This window comes from Zonotrichia albicollis, chromosome 6, assembly GCF_047830755.1.
Source record: "Zonotrichia albicollis isolate bZonAlb1 chromosome 6, bZonAlb1.hap1, whole genome shotgun sequence".
Taxonomy (NCBI): domain Eukaryota; kingdom Metazoa; phylum Chordata; class Aves; order Passeriformes; family Passerellidae; genus Zonotrichia; species Zonotrichia albicollis.
In genome coordinates, this window is record NC_133824.1 from 39,709,349 (window position 1) to 39,733,213 (window position 23,865).

At 43.0% G+C, this 23,865-nt stretch overlaps 1 protein-coding gene across 13 annotated transcripts in view; it reads left to right on the forward strand.

Moving 5' to 3' along the window:
• BRSK2 (BR serine/threonine kinase 2) overlaps nt 1-22,697 on the forward strand; it is a 311,333-nt gene extending 288,636 nt beyond the window's left edge. For 5 of the 13 annotated variants that reach the window (XM_074543289.1, XM_074543291.1, XM_074543293.1 and 2 more), the window contains 5 exons: nt 540-720; nt 1,365-1,454; nt 9,827-9,874; nt 20,844-20,908; nt 21,603-22,697. In XM_074543289.1, the coding sequence (XP_074399390.1) occupies nt 540-720; nt 1,365-1,454; nt 9,827-9,874; nt 20,844-20,908; nt 21,603-22,055 (837 nt within the window). In that variant the 3' untranslated portion in view covers nt 22,056-22,697. Of the gene's footprint in view, nt 1-539; nt 721-1,364; nt 1,455-9,826; nt 9,875-17,484; nt 20,769-20,843; nt 21,110-21,602 lie in introns of those variants that run through there. The other 8 variants (XM_074543295.1, XM_074543301.1, XM_074543290.1 and 5 more) reach the window with 7 other exon arrangements.
• Nucleotides 22,698-23,865: the final 1,168 nt, after the last annotated feature.

A 23,865-nucleotide genomic window follows, 5' to 3' on the forward strand; every position in this document is an offset into this window, starting at 1 on the left:
CCAAGCACTTCAGGTGTCTTGATGTCTATCTGACATCACAGAATCACCAAGCAACTGAACTTGGAAAGGCCTTCAGGAGGTCTCCTGCTCAAAACAGGATCAGCTGTGAGATCAGACCAGGCTACTTAGGTGTTTTTTATATTCAGTTTTATATCCCACTGACATTTCTGTCCACTCCCTTAATATCACCTTTTACTCAGCAAAAGGCATTTCTCAAAAATGGTGGATGAGTAGGACAAGAAAGACTGACTGTATGAAATTGAGCAACGTGTAAATTCGTAAGTGTGTTGGGTATTCCACCAATATTCAACCCTTAAATTTAGGTCAGTCCTGTAAGCAGCTGTGCATTCTTCTGTGGTGCCCAGCAACCTGTTCTCTTACTGATTTCACAAGAACACTGTGCATTAAAAATTCAAGACCAGAAGCAAATCTAGAAAATGTTGCTCATTCTGGAAGTGTGTGTTGTTATAAACAGAATTTTGCAGGTTTTTTTCCATTTAGCACTGGTTATACTTTCTGCTTCTACCAACCTCTTTCAGATCCCAAGTCTCAGTCACAGTGTCATCTCACAGACAAGTTTCCGTGCAGAATATAAGTCCACAGGAGGTCCTGCTGTCTTCCAGAAGCCAGTGAAGTTCCAGGTGGACATAACATATACAGAAGGCGGAGAGGCGCAAAAGGAGAACGGGATCTACTCTGTCACTTTCACACTCTTATCAGGTAACCATGGCAAAGCTCTAAAATGGGTGCCAGCTGCCTTGGTCCTTGCTGATAATAGAAGCCTGCAAATTGCTCTGCCAGAGGAAAAATTATAACTGGCTTAACCTCAGGAAAATTCAGTCAGGGGCAAGGAGGACATTAGGAACAAAAATGGTGGTGGTAGTGATGGAAATGCAGGGAGGGAAGGAGATTCCCAAAGAGGTGAAGTTGGCACTGCCATGATTAGTGCTAAAATGGCTGTTTTGCACACCAGTTTTGGTGTAACTCATGGTACTGGCTCCCTGTTTCGTGTTCAAAAGTCTCAGAGTCTCATCTGGGCACTGTGAGGCCATAGTTTCTTCCTTCTGACTGAAACATGCACTCACCCTTTTCTTCTGGGTGGCCACATGTCCCCCACCGGGGTTGCAACAAGGAAACAGACCCCTTCACCTTTTCTGTCTTTACAAAAGGAGCCCCAAAGCCATTCCTCTTCCTGTTGAGCCCAGCACACCATAGCCCCTTTGGCTGAAGGACAGATACACAGTCAGGACACCTCTGGGGACAAGACTGAAGGGAAGATGCTCGTGATCCTCTCCCTGCAGCCTTGTGTGTGGGCTTGGCTCCCATTGCTCTCACAGCTGCTTGTGCCTCTTCTCTCCTGGCAGGTCCAAGCCGTCGCTTTAAGAGGGTAGTAGAAACCATTCAGGCACAGTTGTTAAGCACACATGACCAGCCTTCAGTGCAGCAGTTATCAGGTAAGTGGCTTCTACCGTCCAGCACCTTCAGCAGGGACAGGAAGGTGAAATGCCTCTCGTAGCAGGAGGCTGAGGGAGACATCCCTCTGATTACAGCAAAAAAAATCGAGCTCCATTCAGACAGAGCAGTAACTCCCTGCTCCCACCCCACTCCTCCGTTTCTCATTCCCTTCCAGTGCTCCCAGCGCATTCCCCAGTTGAACAGCTTCTGCCCTCTGCCCGCCCAAAGAGCCATTTGCCCACTTCTCCATCAAAAGCTGCATCATCAACAGATCTTCCAGATTTTCTCCAGTTCCAGAAACTCCCAGAGTAGGGACATGCTCTAGAGGATACTTGATTTTCAAACCCTTCAGGCGTACTTTAGAAACCTCCAGCTTCAGTGGGTCCCTGAACAAACTTGAGAGCTACTTTTAACTTAGCCATTAACATGTGGTCAGGAGGTGGCTAATAGTTTCCAGGAGTGTGATCCAATTCTCAATACTGTGGTAGCACAAATTATATACTAAGGTTCTGCAGAAGCTCTGTTTTATCTATTTGAAAAGTAAATTTCAATTCCTCGTGGTGGTGGAGAAAGCCTTACATGTGTGACCCTGTGCAATGACATCAATCTGGATGTACAGGCAGCCTGAATTGATAATACTGAAACTGGCCTCATCCCATCATTATGTAGCAGGTGTTCACTCTGAACACTGAAGTGGTTGTACAGACACACACAAAATCTCTGTGGTAACTCTTCTATCCTCTAAAAGGACAGAACAAAGAAGAAGGTGAAAATTGAAAACTTAAGGCAGATAAGCTATTGGGAATGCATCAAGGAAGGAAAAGTAGAGAAAAGCTGAAAGAATGTGCACTATTGGGAATGCATCAAGGAAGGAAAAGTAGAGAAAAGCTGAAAGAATGTGCACGTACTGGAGATAAATAGGTGCAAGGTGGAGAGCAGAGGCTGCAGCAGAAGATAGTGAGGCAGAAGGAGCGGGAGATGAAAAGGAAGTAAATAAATACTATGCTTTAGAGCCAAATTCTGTTATTGACCCTTGTGTGAACAAGCCAAGACAAAAGTGGGGGAGTTAAGTTGGCATTGCATCCTCCAATTAAGTCCCAGATGTCCTCGGCTTGTTGCACATATGGGTTACATCCTTCTGGTCTAACTGTGGCTTTAGCATCCAAAGATAAATTAACTGCACATAGAAGTGTGCATGCCTAGTACCTGACAGAGAAATATGCTCAGTTCAGTGTCCTCTTTGCTTTTGGCCTCCAGCACTGCCTGATCCTTCTGCATGCTGGAATACAATGGTGCCCAGGACATGGGTTATTCTGTTCAGAAGCAGGAAAAACAAGGACACTATAACTGTGGTTGATTTCAGGTTTTTGCTGTCTGGACTTTTGAAATTAAATCAAACTCAAGGAAGCAGCTAGAATTTTCTGCTAGCCATTCCTCCTGGGAAATGCTAGGGCTGAGTGGGTTTGAGGGGATTGAGATCAGAAAGCATCCTTTAAATATATTTCATACTACTCCTGATGCATGGACAACATTCGATATTCCTTGTTTCTTCAGGAATGAGGTGTACCCTTACTTTCTTGCGAGGAAAAAAGTATTTATAAAGTAAATAACTTGATGATCTCTCTTAACTTCTTCAGCCTAATTAGTGCTAGCTACTGAGGCTCTATAGAAAAAACTTGAACCCTCTTGCACACTTGCATGTGAAGCAGGATATCTCCCTAAGAAAACCATATTATAGCAGGAATAAAAACCATTCATCTGACCAAGACTGAGGGAAATGTTATGGGCATACTCTGCTATGAAAAATGTATCTGACTTACAGTTTTGCTCTGGTTCTGGAATGAAGAAATCATATTATTTTTACTGCCTGAAGCTACATGAGAGCATATTGTTCTAGCAGGGAAAACCCAGCCTGACCTATAATGTCAGACTGGAACTGATAACTTCACATGGAGCAAAACCAAAATTAATGGTCTCTTGAAATTTAAAAATAATAATTCCCTTAGCTGGGGACTTATCCAGGCAAGACAGCTCACAACACAGGGTATCAAACTGTTCTGTATCACACCACCTAACCTGATCAGGAATATGCGAGTATCTTGAAAATGAGAGAAGTCAACCTGAAAATTTTAGGTTTGAGCAGCATACAAGAAAGAGAGAAAAGCAAGGGAAGGGAAATAAAGGGTTTGTTACCAAAAAAGAGACAACCTTTGCATCAAAGTAGGGTGGCCCAGTAGTTCACATACCCAGCCAAGTAAGTAAGGGAGTAAGGGGAAGTAAAAGGATAAAGGACAGAAAAGTTCACATTCAGCACCTTGCTTAGCTGGGTGTCTGGTTGGAAATGTGTGCAAAATCTTCCTAGAAATTGTCATTGAATTAATCAGCATTTCTCACTAGAAGCAAAGCAGTCTTCTCTGTTTCTCTTCTCCTCCCATAGTGCCAGCTCTGAACACCACATAGGGATTGTGGAGGTTGGGCCCCTGTTCAGGTTCAGTCTACTGCTGCAACAGATTGAGCTCACCCTCACTTAGACTCTCTTCCTCCATGGCTCTGAGCATGGGACTGTCCCCTGACCAGCAGCACTGGCTCAGCGCTGGAGCTTTTCCTGGCTCCTTGTGCACAGACACATCCTATGTGTCTTGTCTCTCCTGCCTTACAGAGTTCTGATGCTCTTACAGGTGGGATGATGAAAACAATCTGTGAAAGGTGCATGCATGTAAAGGGAGACCTGCAGAAGGGGAAGATTTAATGATTTCAGTGTAAAGCAGAACAACAAGGCCTAAGGAACATGTGGCAGTGAGTCATTCTCTCTGCTGCCCCTCTGATCTGCTGTGCAGCATCCCAACCCCCTGAGCCGGCCTGCCTGGGTTTCAGAATGCATTTTCCTCTTTTTCATTCCTCCAGCTGACAACAGTGTTTGTAGATGTCATGTTGCCCATGCATTTCTGTGTGTGTGTGAGCCTGTTATGTACCTGATTTAGGCAGATGTGTTTCTGTGTCACACTTGAGCACCTTATAATATCCGTTCCTCCATATATCCCCCTCATTCACTTCCATTTTTCCTTTCTAAGACTGGCTGTGCGTATTTCTTCTGGCATACTCTGAAGCAGGAAAATAGATTCCCTCCTTACCTGAAAGAAAGTGTAAATAAATTAAATCCATTCCATAAGTTAATGTAATGCTTCTAAAATCCACTGTCTCGATGGACAAATTTAGTGCAACATACCAGCTTTGTATCCTAATGTTTCAGGAGCTCTGTGCCATAACTGCTGAGACAATACCAGGTCTATGACTCATAACTTGCACAGAACATAAATAGGGATTGATTGTTCATTTTTTCTTCCTGATGAAAGAAACTAGAGGCCAGCATAAGGTAGTGGAAGCCAAGTACCAAGAAAGCCATTGAAAAACATGTCTTCATGTAATCTAGAACTGGTGGAACTCCTTGCTGAAGCAGGTTCTGAATGTGAGGGGCTTACAGATGCTCATCTTCCCCTGAGTACTTCTTAATCACAGGGAAGTTGGATAACTCCCTGCAGAGAAATTTTCATGGGACTACTAAACAGAGAAACTACAGCAGGTCCAGGAAATCTCAGTGGTGAGTGAGACAGTGGTAGAAGTGTTTTGTATGCTTGGCCTGCTCTTGCACTCCTGGGTGTCTGTGGAGCTGCTGAGGGACACAGAGCACCTGATCACAGAATATTCTGAGCTGAAAGGGACCCACAAGGATCATCAAGTGTGACTCTCAGATGGTTTTGGCCTTTGATCTGACCCAGAGTAGTTGTCCATGTGTGCTTGTTACTGGTGTCACAAAAGTCGTTACGCTCAGTGAGACCATGAAAGGGCCCCTTTGGGATGGAGTCTCACTGTCTGTGAGAGCAGCCAGCCTTGTCTCTTGTCCATGAATGGCTCCATCCAGGGCCCTTAGAATCTCTGCTTAGGTAATCCCTGGGCAGACTGCCCTTTGCTGGGATAAAAAGATCTCTCTCCATGGAGGACGATATCTGAGATTTGTTCTTTTGTTTCAGCCCAGCACTCTTTCCATTAAATCATGATCTGTTTTTCTCTGATGCCTTTGCATGAAAGAGTAATAGTAGCAGCTGGTGAATAGGGGCATGCAAAAGCCATCTGTGATCATTCATAGGGTAGCAATTTTTATTTCCCTAATATTTTCTGAGCTTCTATGAGCTTTGGTTTTCAAGTGTGGGATGCTACATATTCGATTTTTTTCCCATTTTTTTCCCATGTACCGGGCAATCAGCAATACTGAAATAACCTTTAAAGCTTCCTTGTAAAATGTATTCTTTTTCTTTATTATATTTATTGGCTTCCTATCAGATTTTAACTATTGACATCTCCAAGTTCAGAGCATCTCGCTGTTACTGCTAGAAGTGCCTGTCATCAGCATAAACAAGTGTTTAGAGACCATATCTAGCTTCAAAACAGGGCAGTGCAAATTCTTCCTAGAGCACTGATCTGTGAGTTCCAGGTATTTTATGGCTCACAAGAGCTGCAGGCTGGCAAATTGCCATCAAAAAAAACAGAAGTAAGAAACCTACAGTTTCCAAATGTGTGAAGGATTTTACCAAAATGGAAAATGGAGTAAGGAGCAAATGAAGTGCTTTGCAGGATAAACTCCCAGCTGCAGATTCAAAAAATGGACTCTGCAAATGCCAGTTTGGAATTGGATTGCATGTTAGCTTTTTCTGGGGTTCATTCAGGTCTGAAGTTTCCTGCAGTCTTCTGTGACCCTTTATGTCTTACATTCTTGTAGTGTCTAGGGTAATGACTTCATTTTGCTGTCACAGTTCCACCTACAAAAAGTGCCCTGTAATGCCTGGTTGGATTGGCAGAACACTGTGTTTTTGCTAAACAACTTCAGTATTATTACTGAGCAGCCTTCATTAAAATTAACTGGTAGTCCAGAAATAAAGCATGTAGAAAAAAGTCCAAGCTCTCCAGAGTCTTGATAAGAAAACAGAATTTCAAATAAGCACAGAAACACTGGGGGATTTCAATCTGCATGATAACTGCCTTGGACCAGAGGAGCTGGTGGCTCCCTTGACATCATGTCCCTTAGTGGAGGTGTTTCCTGGGGGCTGTGAGCATCTGGCAGGAGCTGCTCAGTGCTTTCTGGGATCCAGCCCTGGATCTGGAGATCTCAGAGGAGCAGCTGTTTGGGTGAGATTTCCTGGGCTGGGATGGGTCTCAGAGATATCAGAAGCGTCACAAACCAGGCAGCTTCCTTGTGACATCTGTGTAGGATAGAAATTAAAGAATAAAGAAAATTGGGAAAGAAAAATTTGTAGAGCACTAGTAGTTTTTAAAGGATTCAGAGCTTGTTTGGCCTTTTGAAGGGAGGTCTTATTTCAACCAAAGCATTTGCCATCTGTTAGTGAGATGAACTGGGTGTCATTTATGAAAGACTCTTGGTCAAATCCAAAATGTGAGTGACTCCCAGCAATTCCTATAAAATAAGGAATTGCCTTATCATCAGAAGGATTGAGAGCTGACACTGCCACTATGTTTTAATTTGTAAAATGAACAGGACACATTAAAAATGCAGTTACATGACCCATCAGTGCTTCTCAGACAGTTAAAGCCTTTGGGCCCTGTCTTTATTCACTTCTCATAACACCTGGATCCCACAGTCACTGGATTATGGATTACTATCCATGAGGAGAAGCTGACTGGCTAGAATCCTGAGACTTCCAATTAGAATAAAAATTCTGCTTTAAAATAATGGGGTACTTTTTCACATAAAGTATTTACTAAAGCAGATGTTACAATAGGATGGAAATGAAAGAAGTATTAAAGTAAATATTCTAAAAGAGAAGCTGAAGACACATCTACACTGTCTTCCAAGTGATGCAGTATGAGCTCTGGCTCTGCCTGAGGAATTGGGGAAAAACAATCTGATCAGGTGTTGGAAAGACACTACGAATAAAAATTAATTCCTGTGCGGTTCCTGGGACTAGCCCTGACAATATGGATAATTCAAAGCCTAATTGTGCATAAAAGTTTTGAGAAAGACAAATCAGAAGTTTTCTTAGTGTTAGTTTGATTTTTTTTCCATGGTCTCATATTTCAGAAAATTTTTCTTATCTGTCAAAACTAATTCTATAACAAAAAAAATTACAGAATTATACAAAATTACTTTTTTGGGGAACCAAATGGGCTCCAGAGCCCAAGATATTCAGCTGTCAAAAAGCCTCTGTTACAATCCCTTTTTTGTGTGTAGGTCTGTCAGCTTGTATTCTAATCACACAACTAATGTGTGTAGACCTGTGACACAACTGGCTTTAAGAACCAAAGAGAGCTGTGCCGACTGCAAAAGACTTAAGAAAAAAGGCAGTGTTAACTTAAGGAGACATGATTACTCTTTAATTTCTTAAAATGAGGAATGAAACCGAAATACCAATTTCAGGAGGATCTTACACAATGTTTTCCTGCTCTGACATTATTCAAATACTACATTTTTGTTTCCAGATTTCTGGTTACTGTATGGCCAGTCAGTCTGGATACACCTGAGGGGAAAATTCCAGGTGTTGGAGCGGGGAGTCAGAAACAGTCTTCTGGTCATATTTGAGATTTTCTTTGCTCTTTATGTATTCTTTCTGAGTTCTAAGTTCTGCTAATGGTTGTGTGAATGCTCTGGGGTCTACCACTGTAGATCTGCATCACTCTGCATTACAGCAAAAGGTAGTGACTCTGAGGGGGCTGGACAGGAACCCCTAAGAGGCACAAGACAACAAAGTTCTCCAAGTTAGTAAAGAAAAAAGAATTATACAGACCATGAGTGTGACTTCTAGTCATTGACTCAATCAGCAGCTGTAGGCACTTCTCAAACCTGCTAGGCATCTTCAGGGAGAAATGTACTGAAATTGTATTGTATGTGGAATTCTTTGGCTGCCAGACCAGGGAAAGCATTTCAAAGGCAGGTAAACTCCTGGCCTGTCTGACACCTCTGTTGTTCTAGATCTTGAATGTTCTCTTCTCCTTCACCTCCATCCTTCTTCCTCTTTCTCTCAATCTTGTGTCTTTCTGAGAGAACTTCCATGGGTATCATCTCCCACTGACCTCTGCCAGCCCACCTTTGGCCTTGGGCATAGAGAGCATGTGACCCCTGCTTAGATGCTCTGACCAGTGTCACTGGAGCAAGCAGCTGCCCTCTCTGCTCCCTGCTTCCCAGATGACCTGTGCAGCACCAGCCTGGCTGCATCAGCAGAGATGCATATCCATGCTCTTCTGGCATGAGTTCAGCTCACCCTAGCATATTCCTCCTCTAATGAAATTACTTTTCTCAATATTTAAGGGGAGGAATGCTGAGAAATTATCTTCCCCTCTGTCCTGAAGACTTTATAGCAGATAGGGAGTAGTTAGAGCTTCCTGGCAATTAGGGATTTTCAGCACATGTGTGCATTTTTCCAAGAAACCTATTTCTTGAAAACCCAAGTGTTCCTCAAGAGCCCAGGCAAGGGGAGATCTGAGACTGATCTGAGTGCTTTAACTGGTAGCCACCTGCTCAGCAGTGAGTGCTCCGCAATGCCCAGGAACACATTGATTTAGATCCCAAATGCAAGGGAATCCTGGCTGACAGCAGCAGATCTAGCTTGCCAGCAGGTTCCACATGGAAGAGTCCAGCTGAGCTGGGCCTTTCTGTTTTAAAGCTGACATGTGGAGCTCCTTCTGCCTGTTGCACCTGAATAAGGAGCACCCAGAGTCTGTGGCAATGGGAGCTGTAAACAAAGTGGACAGTAATGTCTTAGGGCCAGATTCTGCCACCCTTTCCAGAAGTGCTGCTATTGCCTGTGAATACTGACCTTGAAAGCAAGAGCAGTAAGAGATTACATTTAAGTGGGAGAGTTAGATTGAAACTTTGACATTATCCTTTGGGGTTTAAAAGATGATTTTGAGCTGTACAAGTAGCCTCACTCCATGTGCAATAGCACAGGGCTAGATTTCTTCCCTCTCTCCAGGTTTTTGATGTAGATATATGAGCTGGCTGAGCGTTTCCTGGCTGTTGCAGGCTAATTTGCAAAGCTAGCCAGGTGAAACACTGCATTCAAGGCTTATATTTTGCTAATGTGATGGCAGAGTATTTCCCACATCTCATAAATACCTCCAGCCACGATAAAGGGGTGAGTGGAGGCAGCAGTACTGAAGCAGCTCCACTCTCAGTCACAGGGCCAGGTTTGCACTGGCATAGAGTTGGTGGCAGAATTTGGCCTGGGTTGTGTAAACACCAAGATGTGTGTATGTTTCCTGCTTCAGGTAATAATGTGCTAAGTTACTACTTTATGCACAGAGGTATGGAAACCTTTTTTTATGTTTTTCCCTCCCTCCCTCCTCTTTCCGCTCTATGATCCAGACACCACTAACTGTATGGAGTTGATGACTGGCAGACTTTCCAAATGTGGTAAGAACTTCCTTCCCTTGTGCCTTTCCACCTTCCCCAGCCCCTGCTGAGCAACATAACAATGCGCCGTGCTGTCCTGTTGCACCTCCTGCCCGTCCCTGTCCCTGTCCCTGCTCCCCCACGCTCTTTTCGAGACTCCCCACCCTGTAACAACCCTCTATGTCTTTCACTCACCTGGAGGGCACAAGCACATATCCCTTTTTCTGTTCCTCCCCATCCATGCACAGATGCACAGGCTCCACCACAGCTTTCCCCTTCATGGCACAAACGTGTGGTGTTACACTTGAGATACCCTCTTTCACTGTAACCCAGGCCAGTGATTTTCTCTCCTGATTTTTGTTTCCTCTTTTCTTTACTTGCTGCTGTTGGTTCATGACTCTTCAGTCCCTTTTCTGCAGTGAAGCTGAATGCTGCCCTGCTAGCTGCTGTCTCCCTTGGTTTCCTGCTATTTGTTGAGACAGGAATGCTGTGTTATTTAACTCCATTTTGCATCCTCCCCCTTCTTCCCCAGATGTCCTTGGGGTGTGACACTTCTAAATTCTCCCTAAGACACACAGCAAATTATGTCAGACACTTGGCTAAAGTAAACTGTCATAGCTCCCCTCTGGACTTGGGGAAGGATGTTGTGTGTCTAACTGAAGGAGTAGTGAACCTGCTGAAGATTTGGAATTTTGCTAGGAATAAGAGAAAAAAGTTTTCTGCAAAACTTTCAGCTCAGCTTGCTTGGGCTTACGTGAATTTTGGTTAACTTGTCCCTAGCCTTCCCTTCCCTCCCTGCACACATGGACTGGTCGTCTTTCTTTCAGTACTTGTGCCTCTACTCACTGGTCCAAATACAAAAGTGGAAATGCCTAAATACTAAGAGAGATGTTTTTGTCTTACTGTTCAGGTCTTGTACAGAAAGATTCTGTATGAGAGAACTCTGTTCTCTTTAGATTTCCATCCTGGTATCTAGGTTGAGTTCAGATATCTCTGTGAAAGGGATGACAAGATGGTAGGAAAGTGTTCACTGAGCTGGTGCTGCTCTCCAGCTGGACCTGCACCTGCCACACTATCTCTTCATTAACTGAAGAAAGTTGTTCTGGAGTTGTTCTGAAGTCTGTAACCATAAAGGGAAGTCGTCATGATGGAGATAATACTAGGTTTATGCATGTGTGACTGAGGCAGAATTTGGCCTGTGTTTCAGGCAATCTCTTTCCCTTAATTGCAGCTTTGCTGGTGGGAGTTTTTCATTTGCTCAGATAGGAGTTCATTTGATTTCTTAGGTGACTTTTCTGATCTTATGAACACTAATTTCCAACCTTTAGCTCCTTGAAGTCATCAGACCGCAAATTCCTCTTCTTCCTCAAGACTTCATTTCTTGCCTGGAATCTGGCATTCACATCATACAAAATACAAAATGCTGATTCTGCTGATTGCTTGCAAGTTAATTGAGCTATGGAGATAACCAGGCAGCACCCTGCATTCTCCAGATAGAAAGATCACTGCTCGTGAACTCACAGTTCATGCAGGCCCTCCAGCTGTCACTGTGTCAGCAGCAATCCAACAAGGGACACAGAAGACAAGGTGAAGGCCAGCAGGGAAACTGTTTTGTGGCAGCTACAGCCCAGAGAGAGAGGAGATAGGATGGTCTATAGGAGTTTAATGGAGCTGCTTCCTTTAAATCACATTCCTGTTGGTGAACTCACAAACAGTGTAAGCAGTGGTGACTGCACTGTGCTGAATTCCACCCTCCTGTGGGAGTGAGGAGCTGGAGCTTTCTTCTGCTGGAGCTCACCCATGGTTTAGACAGGGGAGTGAAAGGGAACCATGTGAGCTTTTAGCCTATTTGCCTATTTTTGGCAAACCTTTCTCTGTGGTTCTGAAGATGAGAACCCTCCATGATGTTAACACAATGTTCATCTAGTAATAACAAATAGTGTAGAAAAACTGTATTCTCTGGGGGTTTTGACCCTCTTGTTTCCTATTCTGACACTGAGCACAGGAGGTCATTCTTGCCAAAAGAGTTAACACTGTAGTAGGGAGAGCTGATCAAGTTCTTTAGCCTGGCTCAGCCATGTGAAAGCTCTGGTGGGAATGAGGAACATGTTTTCACCCACTATAAACCACTGAATGCTGTAATCAACAGCAAGGAAAATTCGTTTAGTCCTTTAAATGTTATCTCATCTTCTGCTAGCAGTGGTCATCAGTCTGAGGAGTGATTTTGCATAAAGTCAGTGGCATTGAGAAACAAGTTAATGTTGAACAATGAGGTTTGTCATAGGAGCTGTCAATATCCAAATGACACAACTGCTGCTCTACCAACCCTACCTGTGCAAACCAGAAAACTGCTGCCAACCTATAGTATTTCACAATAGAAGAAAAGAATGTGGCTTATAATAAATTGAAATGCATGCTGGGGTGAAATATTTCATTTTATGTTTTCACCCATCTCAGCAGGGGAATGGGCATTGCTGTTGCCAGGAAGACTAAACTGGTTTCCTTGAAGCCTGTTCATAAGATTAAATTTACCTTGTAAAAATTAAAATATTTACATATAAAATGCAGCTGTAACCTGAAAAACATCTACAGGAGTGATGCTTTAGCTGATCTATTCCTGTGTGTATTCTCAGCCAAATCAGTTTAGTGACAAATAAGCTTTACCACTTTATGTGCTGTCGTTAAGCCTTATAAAATCAGCACAGCTGTAAAAGGACAAGCTGGATTCTGTTTCTTTTGAAGCAGGATTGAGAGAACTGTTTATTACCATCTAATCTGGTATTTATGTCTATCTCACTGAAGAATAGGTTGTATAATTAAGGTTCTAATAGGTTCTGCAGAGCCTTTACATTAAAAATGAAAATCAAGATAATACATAAACTGAAAAGCCCTCCAGCTTCAACCACAAAGCTGGGAATTAGAAAGCAAGTATCATTTATTGTACACTGAACTCATTGGATCTGGAGCCATTGATGCACACCACACGGAAGCCCATGATGCCATTTCAATAGTCCTTGGTCAGCAAAGAGTCTCTCTTCACAAATTTTAGTGACTTCAAGTCTTTCCTTTAGTGAGCTGAGAATTTCTTTGGGTGATTGATTTCATGGTAGGGCTGTATATAGCCTTTGATAGCTCCCCTTCCCACCCATTCCCGGTTTTTTGGAGTCCTTGGTAAGTATGTTTTGCCAAGGTGCTGGAAGCTGACAGGAAGCTCTGAAAAGCCTGCCTTTTCCTCCACTTTGGCTTCTGAGATTAACCCAGGAAGACTGTAAACTTCCCAGTCTTCACACTGCCACTATCTGAGGATGAATTTTACTTGTAAGTAAGGCAATCTTTGCTTCTTATTCTCCATCCCTGATGATTCTCAGTGAAGTCTTCAGTTACATCAGTGGCACTTCCATGGAAAGAGGGTGATGATAAGAGGAGGAAATGGTTAGTTTGGATAACTGGTGCAGCTCCAGTCAGATGATGCTGTCATGTTAGGCACTGCACAACCATACACTCCTGCAGAATCTTGGACCATAACCCTGTGCAGGCTGGAAAGAAGGCCTTGTATTTACTTTTAAACATTTATTTTGTATTGCTGCTTACAACTGAAAACCTGGATTCCTGGCATCAGAGTTAAACAAGAAGCTTTTTGGTTCCTTGTGGGTACCAGTGGCTATCACCAAAATGATCTGATCAAACCAGAAGCACAGCACATCCACTTGCCTTTAATATCTCATCAGTGCATCTCTCTCATCCCTTTTGCTTCCGGTGTTTAGGACTTGACATTTTTCCTATTCAGAGCTGTCTGAGCTTGCTGGCCATGGCTTCGTGTCCTCAGAGAACCACACTGCAGTAAAGGTTTCTCTTTGTAGCATCCAGCAATCACAGTTTGATTCATACAGACACAAGGCCATGCCAGTAGTATTCCAATCTGCTTGAGAAGTTAGGAAACATTTTGTAGTTTCAAACTGGTTGCATCACCTTTGGGTTGCAATTGCAGCCTGTATCTTTGTGAGTGCTCATTTAGAGTCTGTTTTTGTGTTAGTAACAGCAGCAAATACCTGGACTTGGTGTTCTTGGAAGTGATCCTGACCCATATTGGCATTAATTAGAGTAATCCCACTTCTAAAAGTAGCTGTTTGATGGAAGAGGAGGTTGATGATTTGCAGCCAAAAAGTTGCAACTGTTGGCAGAAATATTGGTGTCAAAACCTTCAGAAAAAAGCACACACTGCCCTCCCAGCTGAAAGGCTCTGTTAGCACTGCCACACCATGAGGTGGTCAAAACAAGGGGGTTTTATTAACATTCCTGGAAAATCTGCTGGCTGCTGGTTTTGCTGAGCATGGCTCAGATTTCTCTCCAGTTCAAATTGTGGCCCAGCTGAGAGACCAAAGGAAGAAGACCCCCTGAGAGATCACATACTCATTCAAAATGGGTGGATCACAACAAGTAAGATAAGTCAGTGGTTCTAAAGAGTTCAAGCCAAGTTTGCCAGTTATCCCTGCCCATTCTGCCAGTATCCTTTGCTGTCCAAAGGAATGGCTGGCTCCCTACATGCTGTAGTTGTATGTCTTCAGTCTAGTGCTGTGCTGGGGAGACATTTATTTTCCAATTCATGCCTCATGTTTTTGCACTGTAGAAGAAGGTAGCCACAGAAAAGGCAACTTGGCACTAAAAGTTTATCCAGATGTATTGAACTATTTGATTCATGTCAGATCCTATTTTGACACCTGTGGTTAGATTTTTACTATGCAGTACAAGATCTTTTTCTCTGTAATAATATCTAATACAGAAAACACAGATATCTCACTCTTAGTTAAGATCACAGTGTTTATTTATGATAGCCAGTGTTCCAGGAAGCTACATGGAAATGCTTGCTGGACTAAGCTAAGTTTGAGATACCTTACCAGAAGATTAAATCATCTTTTGAAGTGATTTATTCAGTGGAAATGAGGAAGCAACATTTCACCAGCATGCATAGGTCATCTGTCTCCTTAGGAACAGGTTGAAGAATTTGAAACCCCTAACATAATATGTGAACATCCATCTGGCAGGAAAGATCAAAATTGTATTATTAAGTTCCAATACATTTCTGACATTTTATAGCAGAAAAGATAGGAATAAAGCTGCAGAAATCTCTAAGAGAATGGGTAGCAACAGTACTGTCATTTGCGGTGGCTTTATGGGTGTGGATCATCAGTTTCCCCTCTCAGCACACACTTGTGCAGGTAGATCTGTGTAAAAGGACTGGTAGATAAAAAAATTTGTGGGCTAGGACCTTTACCAGACAATTTGCCAGAAGAGCGTGACTCCATAACAGAATCTGGCATCTCTTCATCCCACCACTATCCTTGCCTGCTCTTTCAGTGCCACCAGCTGTCCAAATGAATGTATGATTCCCTCCCCTCCATCATCATGTCTCCTTTTTTGAATGTTACGTGGTGGTGCTGGATTGGCCAGAGCTTTTCATCAGTAACAGACAGTTTGGTTTCTGATTCCTTACTCATGCCTTAGCTCTGCAGGAGGCAGCAGCAAGGAAATGGGCCTCATCCCTTCGGGGCTTTGCTGCCTTTATTCACCATTCCCTAATTCATTATTCCAGAGCTACCGTCTCAGTAATACTGTGAGGAGAGGCTGAACTGGATCTCAGCTTCTCTGTGTGTTTATGAGAGTGAGAGAAAAAATGTGCAAGACAGAGAATGGCCGGATGCTAGACACAAATATTGGGCCACCCTCCTGCAGAGGAGAATGGGATGTTTTAGGGGAGTAAGAACAAGAATGGGTTATAGAACAATTAAATTTCAGGTTGGTTGTTCAGGTCTGCCCAGAGGAGTAGCAGTTGGAAGTTCCCACCTGCTGGTGGCATGGATGCCTATGGCAGTGCTGTGTGATAACTTGAGTAGCTCCTCAGTTCTGCAGTAGTTCTGCAGTTTGTTCCTGCAGACACCATTTTCAGTTGGCATTTTTTCTGGCAGAGTCTAAGAACTCTGGAAAGTAAGTCACCTTTTCCAGCTGCAGTTCAGGTTTCCTGCCAAGAAACTGGAGTTGTTCCCTGGACTTTCTGTCGGTAGCTAGTGAGCTGAGTGAGGTATCTGCCTGATTTAGATTTGTACAGGCTGGGGCCTTTTCAGTCTGGGGGGAGTCTCCTACATGGTCTGCAACTAAATGAAGAGGAATGGGCCACTTTATTATTCTGTCATCCCTTTCACTGCACTTACTCTTGGAGTGAGTTCTATATTTTAAGTCATTTGTTTCTGAAGGCAAACAGATCAAAAAATGCCTTGTCTTAACGAAGTGGGCTAGAACTCTATAAAAGTAGCAAAATGGATTTGAAAGGAAATGGATTATCACCCATTAAGGAGTGTTTTAATGCTTTACGTGAAAGAGGTTGGATTTTTGGTACATGGTTCACTGAAACCACAGCTGCTATCAAAACAGAGCACCTAGGGATGAAAAAGACAAGGGCCAAATGGTAAGGAATGAGTATAGGAGGAAAACCTCAGGAGCAGAGGCAGGCAAAAGACAGTCAGGAATGATGTGAAAGCAACAGGGAAAGAAGTAAGATAAGTCAGGTTGAGAAAAGGTGTCTCTTCCCACTGGTGACCTATGTTTTCCCATTCACTTTCTCCCAAAGCCCAAGATATACATGCAGAAACCCAAAACATCTCAGGCTATACAGAAAGAAAAGATAGAGGATAATCCCACAGATTGCATATTTATTTTGTGCAACTTTTGTGTTCAGCACCACAAGGATTAATGCATTAACAGTACATAGACTTCAGAGAGATGGTTTCACAGGAGAAGGAAGTGCCTCAGGGTTTGCTTCTGTGAAGTCAATGGGAATGTTGCTATTTGCTGCAGTGAAAAGAGGGGCAAGTCCTTATCTGACTGTCTTAAAAATGTTACAAAACAGCAGACTTAATCAGTAACTGAAGCCTCCAGGCTTGTCCTGAAGCTGCTTGTTCACCACCTCCTGTTATGTTCTGCGGAGAGCTGTGAGGTCTTTACAAAGTGAGAGCAGGGTTTTTGCAAGGTGCATCCTTTCCTGGTGTCACTTGTGATGCCTGGAGTGATTTCCCTTATTTTCTTCCTCCTCTCTTACCTAGGTGCTCCATTTTCACTTGGCTTCTCAAAGTGGTGACACCACTGGGCCTAGGTCAGTGTCAGACAGGCTTCCTAAGAACAGCAGATGAAATTGTCAGGACTGTGAGGCTTGGTGCAAACTGCCTGCCCAGCTTCCTTCTATGTTGTTCTGTCTATCTCTAGCCCTGTTTCTTCCTTTTAGTGCTTGTATTCAAATGCATTCACAGTTTTGACTTCTTTCATGATATTTAGCTGTGACAGTGTCGCACACAGGTGCCCCAAACCAGTTCCTTCTCCATAAATATATTTCTCTCAGCATCCCTTCAATACATGACCCTTTCATAAGCTTCAGTGCTTGTTTTCAAACCCATTCCCTTTCCCTGTCTTGCAGCAAACAGCTCCTTGGTCTAACTCAGAACTGCACATATCCATCTCCTCCTAACAGACATAAACCTAATGCTCTGAGCCTCCCCTCCTGCCTTTGATCCTTCTCGCGGTTTCTCACCCTTTCTACCCTTTACACTTTCTTTGCTCTGTGCTGATGAACATTTGCTCTCAAGGGGAAAGAAGACCTTAGTCTGTGCATGAAACACCAGGGATGTTCTGAAGAATCACTGAGCCAAACCTTCATCCCTGTCCAGACGAAATGGGGATGTCATCTCACTTTGTGAAATGAGAAAGGCAGCCTTTTTGAGGCCCCCTGATGGACTTACAGGTGTAAGAGCCTATGACACATCTTGCACTGAACTCTAGGCATGGAAGATTGCTGAAAAACCTATTCTAATCCATCATCGCCTGCATTTTCAAGTCTTGTTTTACTGGATTTATAACCTCAAAGGGAACTGAGAACTAACAGGAACAACACCCTGCACCATTTTCATGCTTCCTGCACAGCTGACCCATTCTTGGGTATCTCCAGAGTAAAAGTGTGAGGACTCCTTGTCTATCCAAAGAGCAGTATGAACACCAGCCCAGCATCAGTTTTTCCTTGACTGCCAGGACAGGAGGGCATTATTACCTACTATTTAATTTCAAGTACAAAAGGCAAAGGAAGGAAAGGGTTAGTGAAATGGCCTATTTTAATTTTCAGTAGCTCTCTAAACATCCCTAAGGATTTTCTTACCTCCCATTAAAATTTTAACTAAAAACCGATGATTGTAAGGAATCCAGCAGTGATACAGGCAAAGAAAAGTAGACTGTTAAATACTTTTGCTGCAATAAATCTCCAGGCACTTGAAAGCCGGTAGGGCATGGGGTGGAGAAAGGGTGGATGAAACATGAGCTGCATATTTTAGTAGGATGACTAAAAAGTCCTGTATCAGGACTCAGCAAATACAAGGTGTGTGATTTCTAAAGTGTTTTATTGCTCCATTCTTGCAAGTTGTACTTTTGTCACTGTTCCTGTCTATATGAAAACAAAAAACCTTCCCAGTTCCTGCAGAGCCCTGCTTACTCTGCCCTCATCTTTCCCTCTAAGCTTGTTAAATAAACTGCTCAGCTGAATAACTAGAGATATTCCCCTACTCTTTTCTCCCAACCCAGCAGTCTTTTCCTCTCCAGCATTTTTTTCAGTGCTCTTTTTCATTCTCTCTGCTGACTCCATTTGCTTATGAAGATGAGGGGTCCAAAGCCACCTGAGAACCAGATCTGCCCACATTCCTGCATTCAAGGCTGAGTGTTTGCTTTCTTTTTTCTCTTTTCATTGAAAAATGGTATCCACTTAAAAGAAGTATAAATGAATCTGAGTAGATAAAAATGAGTTTGCGCAATGTGTGTGCCCACAAACCTAAAACAGTTTTAGGGAGGCTTAGGGAAATCTCTAATGTAGAAGTCATAGATGTGCAACAGATACTCCCTTTCCCAAGCATTTGCATGCATGTGGAAGGGATCAGGTGGAGCTCATGGAGGTCTGAGCCTGAAGTGACTGAGTTTAGTGAAAGCCTTTCTCTTCTCAGTTGGAAATTGAGATATGTGCTTTGCCTGGTTGGTTGGTTGTGCCCATCACTAAGGCTTCAGTCAGCTGGGTGAATGATGCCCTTCCAGAAACTCACAGCCTGTTGCTTTTAGCTTTAGTGTAACTGAGTGACAGAACCAGGGCAAGCAGAACATTGGCCACAAAGCAGCAGGCACAGGAAGTCAAGGAATGAATTAGATTAGGATTCTTCACTCTATTTTCCAGCCATTTGATTTTTCTGAATGCCCATTAACAAGCAGGGGGAAAGCAGCCACTACCTGGTTAGCATAGGGCAGGCAAAAAAGAGTAACAGATTCAGTTTTGCAAAGCACAAATACTATGCATTTCCTCTTTCTCTGTGTAAGACAATGATGTCTGTCTTGCATTTTCTGTTAGAGAATAAGAAAGTATTCAACAAGCTCTTCAATCAAATTGCTGTGTGCAGAAGGTGCTTGCCTGCTGTAGTTACTGGGTTGCTTATGTTTGGAATTAAAGTGAAGTACATTATGACCAAGCCACCAGTATCCACCAGTCTCTGCTATGAGGAAGCCCTTTGCTCCTGACAGAATGTTCCCATCCTGGGGATGAAAGGTTCCACTCTTCGCAGCATTCTGCCACATTGGAAGGCAGATACAAGGGGCCCATTTCCTTCCAAGAGCTGGAGATAGAAATTATTTGAATGTGATAGAATGGTAGAGCCAACAGTCCCAATACTGAGAAAATCATCATGGGGTTTTAATGATCATGAACAGGCATCACCTCCATTGTGTACATCGGATAAACAGCACCTTCAATATCCATGTTCAAAGAGTGACCCCCTCCTATGTTTGGTAAAGATTAATCCCCCAATCCAAGAAAATGAAAGGGGACTAGAAATTCCCGAGCCTTTCCTCAAGTATGACCTTCTGCAGACCTTCTAAGACAGCAGCAGATTAAGAGCATATAACCATGCTTCCTGGAGGCCGACGTGGTGCAGAAGGCTGTACGCATGTGCCCGGTCCTTGTTAACACTGCAGCCTGATCTAGGGCTGGCTGAAGGAGATGCCTGTTCCAGCAGCACACAGCTCTGCCTCCCTCTCTGGCTCCTAACTGCACTGGAAAGCATGCCGGTGCCATGGAAGCTGTGCTGTGGAGAGAGCATAAATTCAGGACAGTGAGGTGGTAGGTCTTGACCCTGGCAGAAGCAGGCAGATGTGTAACAGCCTGCTTCCACATTCAGCATCTTCATTTCCAGGTACCTGTTTAGGGAGGATCTGAAGGTGCTCAGAAGCCTGCGAGTGCAAACCACAGACCGCACACGCAGATGGCAACGCTCAGCCATAGCTCATTTTCCAAATGATGCTTCCCTGGGACTACTCAGGGCTTCAGGCTTAGTCATGACAGGGCAGCAAGGAGAAACTCAGAAAGAAAGAAAATGCAAGCAAGGAAAGCCTGATGCCTGTTGTAGACAGAGAGATTAGCAAGGCCGCAAATAAAGCATCAATGGGCAGCCACATGGAAATACCCCGTGTTTGCAACAGCAGGAGTAGGATGGGATTTGCCTGTGTCCAGCATTACAGTCACTGACATTTCCATGTGGAGTGGCCAAGTGAATCCTAGTAATGGACTGACCTATTTCAGTCACGTGGTACTGTGTCCTCCTGCCAGGTGAGACAGCAATGCTTCCCCACTCAGGAAAAAACTAGGAGCTTCCCCCTAGGTGCTTTATGCTCCCAGGTTCTTTATTTCTGTAGGTGTCCCATCCTAAACACTCTTTCTCTTCCTGCTCATTGTCTTCATCCCCCACACACCCCCACGCACGTGGCTCTGGATCTCCTCATCATGTTCTTCTCGTTAAAAACCCCATTGTTCATTTGTTTGTTTGTTCTCTCTCTTTCTCTTCTCTTTTTCTCTCTCTTTCCCTCTCGTTTTTTTTTTCCTTCTTTCTTTCTTTCTTTTTTTGTCTCCTCTGTTTTGTGTACCCAGGCAGCCCATTGAGTAACTTCTTTGACGTAATTAAACAACTTTTTTCAGACGAGAAGAACGGGCAGGTGAGCCATCCCCCCGGCACGCCAACCAAGCATAGCGCAAACAGCAAGCGGAGCGATTCCGGTTCTAATGACTATGGGTCTAGAGGAGACAATAAGTACCCTGCTGGCAAAGACAAGGCAAAGATGGTCTCATCAGTCGGCCTACAAGACCAACCTTAAATAAACACATAAAAAATTAAATAACTTAGAGAAAAAAAAAAAGGAAACAGAACAAAACAAAAAGAAAAAAAGCAAGAAAGAATGAAAGAATATTCCTTAGCAAGCTAGCCTCTAAACTAGAAGGATGTATATACCTTGCCACAACAGTACAAAACTGTCTATAGACAAATTTTGTATGAAGGAATGACTGTATATATATACATATATATATTTATATATGATATATAATATATATCTCAGAAACAAACACAAAAACAAACGAATGAAAGAATGAAAAGAAAAGAAAGAAAAGAAAAGGTAGCACAGATGACAAACCCAGTTCACCAGATCTTGGGTTGTGGTTTTTTTCGATTGGTTTTTTTTCCTCCCTTTTTTTGAATGTTTTGCTTTTTTTCTCCTTCCTGATTTTTTGGTTTTTTCTTTTTTGATTTTTTTTTTTTTTGGGTTTGTTTTGTTTTCTTTTGTTTTGTTTCTTGTTCTGTTCATGCTCTCTCTGTGTTTCTGACGACACCACTTGTTTCCGCTCTGCTACCAGGAATTATCCCGAAAAGTTAACATGTCAGCCACGGCTTCACCTTCTGTGCTCTGCGGACACTTGTTGACGGAAGGCAACCGATGTAGACTGTCCAAGGACCAGTCCTGTTTGAGGTTCCCAGCCTCCCCTCTCCCTTCAGGAAGTGGGCTTCTTCCCCACTTCTCCCCAGTCACTTCCCCAGTGCACGCCTGGTTTTTTTTCTCCCCTCTCTTTTTCTTTTTTGGTGCTCCACAAGAGACATGTGCTCAGTTATGGGATTGCAGAGTCTGGGCTCAAAGGAGGTTGCAGATTGTTGGAGTGAATTATTTACCCTTGGCAACTTCTGTCCGCGCAGGTGATCGCAGCCCGGAGAGGGAGGGTGTGGGGAAGGAGACGGGTGTAGCGGGAGCGCAGTGTTCCATGAATCCAGAGCGCGTTCTCATCAGAAACCAGCCAGGAGCAACTCAAAACTAAGCGTTGAACCAAGACAATATTGGGGAGCTTCATCACGGGATTTTCTTATCTTTTTTTTTTTTTCTCCCCACCACCTTTTCCTTTTCTTTTGCCCCCTTTTTTTATATATACATGTATATATGTGTGTATATTTATGTATAAATATACATACATACATATATATATACACACACACAACTAATTGGTTTTTTTATACTGTATCATTTTGCTTTTTAACCTGCTGGAAGGGGAAAGGAGTAAACATAGGAGGGAGAGGGGGTTCAATGAATAAACACATACAAACAAAACATTAAAACTTAGGGAAAAGGCAACTTCTGGTAGCAAAGAAGAGGGACAAGACTCTGCCAAGGACTGTCTCTCCCATCACCAGGCACAGTTGCCGCTGCTGCTACTGCTGCTCCTCCTTCGACACCTTCCTCCCCACCTGTCAACTCCCTGCCACTGTGCCACCGCGCTGGGACCTTCTTCAACCAGCTGGATCCTCCACCACACCCTGCATTTAGAGGCAATTGTTGTGTTGCTAGTGCTGCATTGATATCAGTATTATTATTTCTTTAAGTTATCAGTTTCATTTGTTGGCTTGGGTGATTTTTTTCTTAAAAAAAAAAAGGAAAAAAGAAAAAAAAAAGAAAAAAAAAAGAAGATGAAGAGGAGGAAGAAAAGAGACTTATATTGGGTTTTATTTCCTCTGTGTGTATGTGTGTGTGTGTGCAAAATCACTGGCACTTGGTTCATCAGAGCAAGACAAGGTGGAGTCAGGGCAATGGGAGACTTAATCACGAAGCTACTGTAAACTTTAAAATTTACTGCAAGATATTTTTATAAAGTTTTTGTTTTGTTTTGTTTTGTTTTTTCTTTTGAAAGGGAGGAGGGTGGGATTGGGTGGATGGGGACCTTTTTTTTTGTGTTTCAGTTATTAGGTCTTGGTTATTTATATATACATATATATATATTTAAAAATAAGCTGTTAGATATATCTTCTGTTTAATAACTGTGTAGAGGCAACATTGATTCTTATTTATTTTGCAGAGGAGGGGGAAAAAAGACACAGAAACCTTGTAAGTGTTCATTTTGTGACTTTGAGAAAGAAGAATTGCCACCTTTTTTCCTCCTCCTCAAGAGTTATGTGACCAAGTGTAACTTATTCTGGCCCAAGCTCAAAGGTTAAACAAACAAAAAAAATGTGGTTCTACACGTGGAAGACAAAACACAGTGAGAAGTATTTCTTGACTGAGATTTTAAGAATGTAGGCTTAGCATTAGTGTTCAGCTCTTTTATGACCTTCAATTGCTGCTCGTTGGGTTCCTATGGGTGTATGTTGTATCGCAAGATTTTTTTTTAATGATAATGTTGGATGAGTTCTTTTTTGTTGTTGTTGTCGTTGTTGGTTTTTTTAATCATTTTTCCCCTTCTTGGACCAGTTTTACTTGTACATAGGTTTGAAGATTAAAAAGAATTTTTAAAGACACAACTGGGGCAAAGACCTTTGACTTCTGCCCTGTTTCCCCATTCCCCCAAATGGGAGGGATTTATTTTAATTTTTTTGCTTTATTTATTTATTTATTTATTTTCCCTACTCTTAAACTTTTCTCTCTCGTATTGCTGTGTGCATGTCAGACACCAGGGGGTGATGGCTGGGGAGGGGGGGAGGCAAGGGTGCAGGAGAGGGGGGCAGTTTTAATTGCATGACATTGCTGTAAATTAGTCTCTTTTGCTTTCGTTGTCTTTCCTGCCTCTGCCCTCTCTCTACTTCTCCTCCAAGCTCCCCTCCCATCACCCCCGTCCTTCTTTTCCCTCTTTTCTCTTCCCT